The sequence below is a fragment of the Diadema setosum genome, chromosome 20 (assembly GCF_964275005.1).
Source record: "Diadema setosum chromosome 20, eeDiaSeto1, whole genome shotgun sequence".
Classification (NCBI taxonomy): Eukaryota; Metazoa; Echinodermata; class Echinoidea; order Diadematoida; family Diadematidae; genus Diadema; species Diadema setosum.
In genome coordinates this window covers 20,631,647-20,644,217 of record NC_092704.1, presented here as the reverse complement: position 1 = coordinate 20,644,217, position 12,571 = coordinate 20,631,647, and the positions used below count along the sequence as shown (strand labels likewise).

Genomic DNA, 12,571 nt, shown 5'->3' with positions numbered 1-12,571 from the left:
TATACGCTTTCATACAACTCACAGAGAAATACACAGGTAATGCCATTTCAGGGGAAAAAAAGAAAACTGTTTTAAAACAATAGTTGTTTTGGAATTTATGCTTCCAAATTGCAGATGAAGAAAGGAAATAAAGACGAAATTTAGTCCGGAAACGCCCGAAAATTATTTTCATTGTAAACCTACATGGAGGACTCATAGCTCTCATACATAGCAATAAATTATTACCCTTCCTCATGAATGAAGCTCCCTCTTTCTTGGCAGTGTCAGTTATCCCGAAAAGGGAGTCCGGATTCGACTGAATATTTCTCTTCATCCTATCAAATCTAGAAGCTTCAACGATACGGTCGATGACGTCATCAGGGAGGGATTTTTCCATAAAACGAGCTACTTGTTTCACTGCTCGATGGGGGTCCTGTATAGAATAGAGTAGGTAGGTGTAAGTAAGCTATAAGACCATCCTACAACCGTAAAAAGTATTTGAACTCACTATTAGTAATAAAGTAATAGAGTAATATGCTCTTGTAATAGGCCCTACAATCAATCGTAAAATAAAATTTTGATAACAATCAACTGCTTCTTTTCGCTGATACCATGCATAATGAATTATTACCATCATGCGCACTCTAAATAATAATAAAAAAGGGGGTGCGCAGTGGTTCTGGGCTCGACCTTTGGAACTCGCATCTCACCCAGCGAGCCCATACAATAGGGTGTCAAGAGTGACAAACGTTTTGTCTCTCTTGACCCCAGTGTTAAGTAGAGTGTTTTGGTAATATTTATGGCAGGGCCGGCTAGGGGTAGTAACACATGCTACCCTGGATGAGTGAGACGTTTTCGTTACTGTTTCATTTTTACGAACCTCTGAGGTTCACATAACAGATACTCATGGACCCTGACTAGATGTAATTGTTAACAATAGATAGGAAGCTGACGTGTAAACAAATTGAGTGTTTAACCTGTCAAGAAGTTCTCGCTACCATACCGAACCAGTACAACTCTTACTTGCAACCTAACATGTACAATATGACCCCTCCCCTCCCCCCCCCCCCAAAAAAAAGGAATAAAATAAAATAAACATAAAATTGGGATTTTGGCTTTGATAACTTCTAATATGACAAAACCGTCTAAATACTACTATCTTAAAATACAACATCTACACTGCAGTCATTTATGCAGAAAACCCCACTCAATTTGGTAAAGTGGTCACAGAGAAATGTGGATCGTTGTAACGCATGTCATGGGCACGATTCTTCCACGTTAGGCACTTGGATGCTCTTGGAAGTGCATATCAATGTGTGAACACAATGGACAGAACTTGGAGGAAAGAGATTCCTGACATACTCTACAAAACTCCTCATTTCTTATTGACCACTGAAGCAAATCGGATAGGATTTTCTGTAAGATGTGGGTAATAAGTTATAGTTTCATACCCTTAAATCGTATTTGGATTCATTCACTATTTCTAAAGTTATCATTGCGGAGGGTCCCGTTGTATTTTTTTTTTTTTTTGGGGGGGGGGACATACGGTATTTTAACGTTCAGTTTGCTTTTTAAAAGAACACAACCTTCAAAATGTTTTATCTCAGATCATGAAAATAAATTAGATTGCAAGCAAAAAACGGGTATAGGGGCCTAATATTAAAGAGATCTAAGACATTACATGCCTAACCGTTGATATTGACACCACGGAGGAAAATTGTTGGGTTTCAGGGTGCTCGACTTTGAACTTATACTTGGGAGGAGCCATTACAAACGCAAAAGAATACAATCAGGCAGATACAAGTGTGCGCGAGATAGTTTTGAGACGAATTATGAATCGAAGAACTGGAATTTAACTTACGTTTTTGGCAACGTTTCGCTGATTAATCACAATCAGCTTCATCTGGCATCCTTCCAGAAGAAGGCTGGTCGTTATATACGTGAAGCTGTGTAGGAACGTCACGCAAGGGTGCACTACCCGTGCGTGACAGACGACTTGGAATCTCACGGACTGCCCGGTCCCACGTATGTGACAAGTTGAACCGTAAGCCCCCCTTCTTGTTAGGTGATACGCTATCAGCGTATCACCTATTGTGATTGTCAAAATCTCTCTTTATTAGGTGATACGCTATCAGCGTATCACCTATTGTGATTGTCAAAATCTCTCTTTATTTTTTTTTATTCTTCTTTCTTTCTGGACAATTTTGTGTCGTCAATATCTCAACAATGACATTACGGAATGACATGAAATTTTCAGTCAACATGTCTCATAACAATATCTAGCCACAATAAGGTTTTCATGACAGCAACATAGCTATGACGCCATCTAGGCGCCATTTTGTGATTTTCGGACCTTGTCACATGATCGATCATAACTTCATAACTAAATGTCATTTCTGCATCATTTTCGGTGGACAAAAAGTTCAGGTCACGTTCTATCTTACTTTTTAACGCTAGTTACCCAGGTCTTCATTACGCGCGCGTACGGGCGCGTCAAAATTTTAAAAGGCTCAAAACGACTTCCCAATGGGAAATCTCGAAGTTTCAGACAATTTTAAGCGTTTCAAACATTTTCTCGCGTGCGCGTCCGTCCGCGCAATTTCGCGGAACATGAAAATGCAATTTTTTTGACTGATTTGGATTCCTGATACTTTGAGTAACAATATCCACTGATTTCCGATCGATGTTGACCTATAACAAAGGAATGCACTGGCGTCAAAGTTGAAATTCCGCGCGCGCGTCTTTCTGCAAATATAGTGAAAAAACATGTCTTTGTTTATTTCGCCATAGCTCCTTAAATCGTCCGTTGACCCGATATTTCTATTGCATATTACAAAAGCATATGAATTGTAAATAACATTCCTAGTATCAATATTGCCAGGAAAACGCGATGAAGTGATCATATCGTCATTTTGAATAAAAAAAGTGGAATTGATTTTTTTGAGGTACTGTTTCTGACATTCATTTGCTCGTATCTCTGTTGTTTAAGCTCAATATTATCCCAAATTCACATATGTTGTCCTTTAAACATTTGCCTTTCAAGTCCATGTCATGGTTTTGAAATTTGATGACGTCATCATACTTTAAATTGTGATTAAAAGTAAAGATGCAAAATCGGACAAGTTTACGTGTTATGTCTATGGGAGGTGATTTTTTTTTTAAAGCATGCATTGACTTAACAACGTTTAAGCACCTTTATCTCATCTGATTTTGCTTCATTTCCTCTGAAATATACATATGTTGTAGCTGACACAATAAGCTTTAGTAATCATGCATTCTATGTTTTCAAATCTCCTCATCAGGTTGATAATTTTGTAGTTTAAAACTGAAAATGAGAATGCAATCTGTATGGAACGATTCCCAATTTTTTTTTTGCAACTATACATTGATCGAATCCACACTGCCACTTGTAGAAAGTTGAATAGCGCCATCACAAGGCAACAAACTCGTGTTGGTATTTAAATTTAAGTTTTGCACTCGGTCTTCAGGACAGCCATGTGGCAGAATCGGTTAGCGCGCTGGTTGTTCATAACGCCATACCGGAAGGCGAGAGGTTCGACTCCCGCAGGACTTTTATCCGTTCTTTCTTTTTTTCTCTTTTTTTTTTCGGCAGTTCAGCTTTACTCCGATGTCATTTATCGTATTATTTTATCAAGTGTACGTAACCCGTGAACACGGCTGCTCTATTTCCCTTGTTTTGTATTGGAGTTTGGAGATTGGGTTTGCTTCATTAATTTTGTCACACTTAATGTTGTAAATTGCCCCTTGTTACTGTGTCCCGCTTACCACCTTTCGTTTGCTCTTTCCTTTTCTCTTCATTGGTTATTGTTATACTGTAACAGGATAGGTGGTAGGAACATGTACTTTTAAATAACTGGCAGGAATGGGAGCTGAATTGATTAACTCTAGTCCAGGTGTATGGCGTCTCGCTCATCTCTTTGAAATTCCAGGTTGTTATTGTTTGACCCAATAACGGAGTTGTAGACAGGTTTTATGTTGCTATAGAGGTATCTTGTGCAACATGAATAGAAGGCATCACTGTTTAGTAGTAGTAATGAACTTTTTCATGTTTTAAATGATATAAAGATATGAATTTCATATCCAATCTTCGGGACAGCCGTGTGGCTTTATAGTCGCTTAGCGCGCTGCATGGTCATTATGCACTACCTTAGGACGAGATGTTCGGGACCCGCAGGACGCTATTATTTTTTTTTCTCTCTCTCTTTGTTTTTCTTGTGGCAGTTCAGCTTCATTCCGATGTCATTACCCCACGACACACAGTCACTCAAGTTCCCTTTTTTTTTGTCGGAGGCTGGAGGTTGGATTTGCTTCATTTATCATACGTAATGTTGTAAATTGCCCTTGGTATACAATGTCCCGCTTGCCACCTTTCGTTTTCTCTTTCCTTTTCTCTACGTTTGTTCCTGTTACACTGCACAAGACAGGTCGGAAAATAATTTACATAACTCAACTGGAGCAGGAATGGCAACTGAATAAATTAATTCTAGGCCAGGTGTATGGCGTCTCGCTCGTCTCTTTGAAATTCCAGGTTGTTATTGTTTGACCCAATAACGGAATTGTAGACAGGTTTTATTTCGCTATAGAGGTATCTTGTGCCACATGAGGAGAAAGCATCACTGTTTAGTAGTAGTAATGAACTTTTTCATGTCCCTCCTTGTCAATTATAGTGTGTTCAAAGGGGTTGTGTGTCTATCTGCTAAAGAAAGGAAAACCTTATTTTAGTCATGGCTGTTTCTCTATACGTAGCCGTAGGTAATGAGTGTTGTTGGTATCTGAGCAGTGAATAACACAGCATCAGGCTAAAATCCCCCTTAGTTATACGCGCTAAGCGTTCAATTTGATATATCTTTATTATTTTATGTAGTCAATCACTGCTAATGGAGTTACAGAATTATGTTATGACACCTTTCACTGAAAGTTTGTAAAGCAAAGTTTATGGACAAGGCAAGCAATTGTACATGAATGATACCAATCATTTCAGAGGGAAATTATGGTATACCTAAATGTAAGGGTATCATTGCTTTGGAATTGCTGAGACAATAATGTTGGCACGAGGGCTTCCACTTCTACTGATCCCTTTGAAGATGTGTCGGTCACGGGTGATCGTCATGATTCATCTTTCACGTAGAAGCTTCAGTTCCACACTCTTGGTTCGAGAAGACTTACCATCATACTTCAAATTGTTATTAAAGGTAAAGACTCAAAATCAGACAAGTTTATGTGTTATGTCTATGGGAGGTGATTTTTTTTAATGTGCATTGACTTGACAACGTTTAAGCACCTTTATCTCAGCTGATTTTGCTTCATTTCCTCTGAAACTTTAGTATGTTGTAGCTGAGACAATAAGCTGCAGTAATCATGCATTTTATTCTTTGAAATCTCCTCATCAGTTTGACAATTTTGCAGCTAAAAACTGAAAATGAAAATGGAATGTGGACAAAACGATTGTATCTTTCACATACATAAGTTTACGTTCCCCATATTTTCTCGTCGAGACGTCTGGCCGAGTTGTTAAAGGCGACGTCTCAGAGACGTGAGGTTACGGGTTCGAACCCCCACAAGATCACGAAACAAAATATTTAGCTATTTTACTTTTTTTTCTTCAATTTTGTATTACATATTCGTCCATGTAGAAATCACGTTCGTATATAAACGCACCTATACACACACACACAGACACACACACACGCCATATCCCTCTTTTTTATGTGTTGGAGACCACATTGCTTCGACTGCAGCAAAATTTTGCTGGTTGACTTTGTCAAACCGATCATAGTATGTAATGACGACGACTGAGGTGTTGTACTTTGAACAATTGTCTTTCAAGACGATGTCATTGTTTTGTAATTTGATGACGTCATTACACTGAAAATTGTGATTAAAGCCATGGTATCAAAACCAGCCGATTATAGGCTTTATGTCTGCGGGACGTATTTTTCCCAAGTTGCCAGAAATAGCATACCGACCTCAGTCGTTACAAGGCCGCTTTTCCGTCTAGCAATGCAATAGATGTTCACACGGCCACGTTAGTGGCATTGACTTTCCCCCTGTTATATCTATACATTGTTTTTTTTTTTTTTTTGTCTTACCATTTCCGTGGATGACCCGTGGCCGAGTGGTTACAGAAACGGTTTCGCATGCACGCTCAATATAACTTCAAGGTGCCTATATCACATTCTTTTCTTTGTCGATCACAGATAACTTTCATCTGATGACCCCAAGCGTATCACCTAACTCGTCCTCAATGTGACGAGTTTTCATGTCTCGTTTTTAGGTGATACGCTATCAGCGTATCACCTATTGTGATTGTCAAAATTTCTCTTTTTTTTTATTCTTCTTTCTTTCTGCCACATTTTGTGTCGTCAATATCTCAATAATGACATTACGGAATGACATGACATTTTCAGTCAACATGTCTCATGAAAAAATCTAGCCACAATAAGGTTTTCATGACAGTAACATATCTATGACGTCATCTAGGCGCCATTTTGTGATTTTCGGACCTTGTCACGTGATCGATCATAACTTCATAACTAGATGTCATTTCTGTATCATTTTCGGTGGACATGAAGTTCAGGTCACGCTCTATCTTACTTTTTAACGCTAGTTACACAGGTCATCATTACGCGCGCGTAAGCGCGCGTCAAAATTTTAAAAGACTCAAAACGACTTCCCAATGGGAAATCTCGAAGTTTCAGACAATTTTAAGCGTTTCAAACATTTTCTCGCGTGCGCGTCCGTCCGCGCAATTTCGCGCGCAGAGCCCGTAAGCAACATGAAAATGCAATTTTTTTGACTGATTTGGATTCCTTATACTTGGAGTAACAATATCCATTGATTTCCGCTCGATTTCGACCTATAACAAAGGAATGCACTGGCGTCAAAGTTGAAATTCCGCGTGCGCGTCTTTCTGCAAATATAGTGAAAAAACATGTCTTTGTTTATTTCGCCATAGCTCTTTAAATCGTCCGTTGACCCTATATTTCTATTGCATATTACAAAAGTATATAAATTGTAAATAACATTCCAAGTATCAATATTGCCAGGAACACGCGATGACGTCATCATATCGTCATTTTAAATAAAAAAAGTGGAATTGATTTTTTTCAGGTACTCTTTCAGACATTCATTTGCTCGTATCTCTGTTGTTTAAGCTCAATATTATCCCAAATTCAGATATGTTGTACTTTGAACATTTGCCTCTCAAGTCCATGTGATGGTTTTGAAATATAATGACGTCATCATACTAGAAATTGTGATTAAAGGTAAAGACTCAAAATCAGACAAGTTTACGTGTTATGTCTATGGGAGGTGATTTTTTTTTAAACCATGCATTGACTTGACAACGTTTAAGCACCTTTACCTCATCTGATTTTGCTCCATTTCCTCTGAAACATACGTATGTTGTAGCTGAGACAATAAGCTTTAGTAATCGTGCATTTTATGTTTTCAAATCTCCTCATTAGGTTGATAATTTTGTAGTTTAAAACTGAAAATGAGAATTCAATCTGTACAGAACGATTCCCAATTTATCTTTGCAACTGTATATTGATCGAATCCACGCTGCCACTTGTGAGAAGTTGAATAGCGCCATCACAAGTCAACCAGTCACGACAGTATTATTATACATTTAAGTTTCGCACTCGGTCTTCAGGACAGCCGTGTGGCGTAATCGCTTAGCGCGCTGGGTGTTCATAATGCCATACCGGAAAGAGAGAAGTTCGACTCCCGCAGGATTTTTCCCGTTTTTTCTTTTTCTTTTTTTTTTCGGCAAATTCAGCTTTACTCCGATGTCATTTATCATATTATTTTATTAAGTGTACGTAACCCGTGAACACGGCTGCTCTATTTCCCTTGTTTTGTATTGGAGTTTGGACATTGGGTTTGCTTCATTAATTTTGTCACACTTAATGTTGTAAATTGCCCCTTGTTACAGTGTCCCGCTTGCCACCTTTCGTTTGCTCTTTCCTTTTCTCTTCATTGGCTCTTGTTATATTGTAACAGGATAGGTAGGAACATGTACGTTTAGATAACTGGCAGGAATGGGAGCTGAATTGATTAACTCTAGTCCAGGTGTATGGCGTCTCGCTCATCTCTTTGAAATTCCAGGTTGTTATTGTTTGACCCAATAACGAAGTTGTAGACAGGTTTTATGTTGCTATAGAGGTATTTTGTGCCACATAAATGGAAGGCATCACTGTTAAGTCGTAGTAATGAACCTTTTCATGTTGTAAATGATATAAAGATATGAATTTCACATCCAATCTTCGGGACAGCCGTGTGGCTTTATAGTCGCTTAGCGCGCTCCATGGTCATTATGCACTACCTTCGAGACCCGCAGGACGCTATTATTTTTTTCTCTCTCTCTTTCTTTGTTTTTCGTTTGGCAGTTCAGCTTCATTCCGATGTCATTACCCCACAACACACAGTCACTCAATTCCCCCCCCCCCTTTTTTTTTGTCGCAGACTGGAGGTTGGATTTGCTTCATTTATCATACGTGTAATGTTGTAAATTGCCCTTGGTATACAGTGCCCCGCTTGCCACCTTTGTTTTCTCTTTCCTTTTCTCTACGTTTGTTCATGTTACACTGCACAAGACAGGTCGGAAAATAATTTACATAACTCAACTGGAGCAGGAATGGCAACTGAATAGATTAACTCTAGGCCAGGTGTATGGCGTCTCGCTCATCTCTTTGAAATTCCAGGTTGTTATTGTTTGACCCAAGAACGGAATTGTAGACAGGTTTTATGTTGCTATAGAGGTATCTTGTGCCACATGAGTAGAAGGCATCACTGTTTAGTAGTAGTAATGAACCTTTTCTTGTCCCTCCATGTCAATTATAGTGTGTTTAAAGGGGTTGTGTGTCTATCTGCTAAAGAAAAGGAAAACCTTATTTTCGTCATGGCTGTTTCTCTTTACGTAGCCGTAGGTGATGAGTGTTGTTGGTATCTGAGCAGTGAAGAACAGAGCATCAGGCTAAAATCCCCCTTAGTTATACGCGCTGAGCGTTCAATTTGATATATCTTTATTTATGTAGTCAATCACTGCTAATGGAGTTACAGAATTATGTTATGACACATTGCACTGAAAGTTTGTAAAGCAAAGTTTATGGACAAGGCAAGCAATTGTACATGAATAATACCATTGATTTCAGAGGGAAATTATGGTATACCTAAATGCAAGGGTATCATTGCTTTGGAATTGCTGAGACAATATCTTGGCACGAGGGCTTCCACTTCTAATAACTGATCCCTTTGAAGATGTGTCGGTCACGGGTGATCGTCATGATTCATCTTTCACGTAGAAGCTTCCGTTCCACACTCTTCGTTCGAGAAGACTTACCATCATACTTCAAATTGTGATTAAAGGTAAAGACTCAAAATCAGACAAGTTGACGTGTTATGTCTATGGGAGGTGATTTTTTTTTTAACCATGCATTGACTTGACAACGTTTAAGCACCTTTATCTCAGCTGATTTTGCTCCATTTCCTCTGAAACTTATGTATGTGGTAGCTGAGACAATAAGCTGCAGTGATCATGCATTTTATTTTTTTCAAATCTCCTCGTCAGGTTGATAATTTTGCAGCTAAAAACTGAAAATGAGAATGGAATGTGGACCAAACGATTCCTGAATCATCTTTCACATATAAGCTTACGTTCCTCATATTTTCTCGTCAAGACGTACATGGCCGAGAGGATAAAAGCGACGTCACAAGAGACGTGAGGTTGCACACGTACGGGTTCGAACCCCATAAGAGCACGAAACAAAATACGTATATCTTTTTTTTTATGGAGTATTCACCTTCGTCCATGTAGAAAGCACGTTTTCATGTAAACGTACACACACACAGGCACACACACACACACACACACACACACAATATCCCTTTGTTTCGTGTTGGAGACCACATTGCTTTGACTGGCAACTTGGACTTGAAATTACAAAGTGAAGATGACTCTTAAAAGACAGCATGGCCATGCTTGGTTTTTTTTTAACAATATGAAGACCTATTGGTAAATATTCATTCACATATCATTTCCAATCAACTTACTTGGACACGGTGACACCACACGAAATTTTCAATTGGTTGCATGACAGAAACAATTTCATCTGAATTATATAGGACTGTATAAAGAATTGGACTTCACGAATATTTCTCAATATTACTTCAAGTCGCAACTTAACATTATTTTCGTTGTCGATCACTGAAAATGAGAATGGAATCTGGTCGAAACGATTCCCGATTTATCTTTGCAACTGTATATTGATCGAATCCTCGCGGCCACTCGTGGGAAGTTGAATAGCGCTATCAGTCACTTTACGTATATCGCCAAAAAACTGAATATCAATGTAAATTTGTGTTGTGTATAGCATACATAGATAGATTTAAGTTTCGCACAGGATCTTCGGATCTTCCGTGCGGCAGAATCGCTTAGCACGCTGCGTGTTTATAATGCCCGACCGGAAGGAGAGAAGTTAATCGAGTCCCGCAGGACTTTTTCCTTTTATTTCTTTTTTCTTTTTTTTTCAGCAGTTCAGCTTCACACTGATGTCATGAACACAGCTACTCTATTTCCCTTGTTTTGTATTGGACTTTGGAGGTTGGGTTTGCTTCATTAATTTTGTCACACGTAATGTTGTAAATTGCCCCTTGAAACAGTGCCCCGCTTGCCACCATTCGTTTTCTCTTTCCTTTTCTCTTCATTTGTTCTTGTTATACTGTAGCAGGATATTTAGGAACGTGTACGTTTACATAACTAACAGGAATGGGAACTGAATTAATTAACTCTAGTCCAGGTGCATGGCGTCTCGCTGATCTCTTTGGAATTCCAGGTTGTTATTGTTTGACCAAATAACGGAGTTAAAGACAGGCAGGGAAGGAAGTGACTTGATATTGCTTCATAATGAGGAATTTTGGGCAACACCTTTCCAAGCGTAGTGATTATGACGGGGTTCTCTGTCGTTTATTTTCGTCATGGCTGTTTCACTAGTTTAGCCATAGGTGACATATGTTGTTGGCATTTGGGAGAATAGAACAGATCAGTACCAAACTGGAATAGCCCTATAAGTAATGTGGTAAGCGTTCAATTTTTTTGCATTATCTTTCTTCTTCAAAGTCAGTCACTACTGATCGAAATACACAATAATATGACACGTTCCATTGGTAGTTTAGGAAAAGGGAGTTAATGCACGATGCAATGATAAATGTGCTACCATTGATTTTAGAGACGTCGTTGTGGTGTGGTACTGGTGATGGTAAGGGAACCATAGATTGCTTTTAAAGTAATGAGACAATCATTGGACCTTTGCATCAAGACCGTATTCCCATCTAGAATATAATGCATGTTCGTGCGGAGTTTTTTTTTTTTAATCCTGACGTGGACATTTTCTTTTCCTTGTTTTTAATTTAAGAATGTTATATCTAAATTTGTTTCTTTCCCCTAACATTTTTTTTTTGTTGGATATAAAGTTGGACGTTCCGTGACCGAGTAAAAGAGCAGCGATTTAGTTACAGTTTCAATGCATCTTGTTTACCATCTTCTCTGACATTAAATTGATTGTTTTTAAATTTGACATTGTCTGTCTATAAAGCAATTTGCCTGTTTATGCTCATAAAACACTGCTATAACAACTAATACATTTGCTTCACTTGTCACACGCAATGATGTGGATTGCAGTTGTGCATGCATTTTTTCTTTTGCCACCTCTCGTTTTTCTCTCCCCTTTTCCCTCATTTTGGTTTTGTTATACTGCAGATGGGAATGATTACAATGACATAACCCAACTTGAAGTAGGAATGAGAACTGAATAAATTAACTCTAGGCCAGGTGTATATAGCGTCTCGCTCATCTCTTTGAAATTTCAGGTTGTCATTGTTCGATCAACGGAGTTGAAGACAGGCTTTATGTTGCTATAGAGGTATCTCGCTCCACATGAATGGAATGCATACGCTGTTTAGTATTAGTAATGAACTTTTTCATGTCCATCCCTGCCAATAAAAGTGTGTTTGATGGGGTTTTGTGTCATTGTGCCTATGAGAAAGCAAAGTTTTATTTTCGCCATGGCTGTTTCTCTATGCGTAGCCGTGGGTGATGGGTGTTGTTGGCATCTGGCCAGTAAAGAACCGAGTATTATGCTATAATACCCCCCTCCCCCGGTTAGGTTCTAAGCGTTCAATACGGTGATATAGCTTTCTTCTTTATTATGTCAATCACTGCTGATGGAATTACAGAATTATGTTATGACACGTTTCACTCAAAGCTTAAAAAACAAAGTATATGCACGATACAAGTAATGGTGCATGAGTCCTATAGGCCATTGATTTTAGATGAGAAATTATGACATGCCTATAGTAGGATTGTCATTGATTAGGAATTAATGAAACGATTAAGCACACCTTCCACTTCTAACTGTCCCCTATGAATGTGTGTCGATCATGTGAGATCGTCATAAATTATCATTCACGTATAAGCTTACGTTCGAAGTGTACTCTTAGTTGGAGGAGACCTATAGTTACATGGTTAAAGGCGATGTCTCTTTCGCTGGAGCCGTACGTTTGGCCCGTTTTT

At 38.7% G+C, this 12,571-nt stretch overlaps 1 protein-coding gene across 1 annotated transcript in view; it reads right to left on the bottom strand.

Moving 5' to 3' along the window:
• Nucleotides 1-12,571, bottom strand: part of LOC140243757 (sulfotransferase 1C4-like) — a 33,586-nt gene that overhangs the window by 1,468 nt on the left and 19,547 nt on the right. Inside the window, exon 6 of the mRNA XM_072323423.1 lies at nt 226-412. Within this exon, the coding sequence (XP_072179524.1) occupies nt 226-412 (187 nt within the window). The remainder of the gene's footprint in view (nt 1-225; nt 413-12,571) is intronic.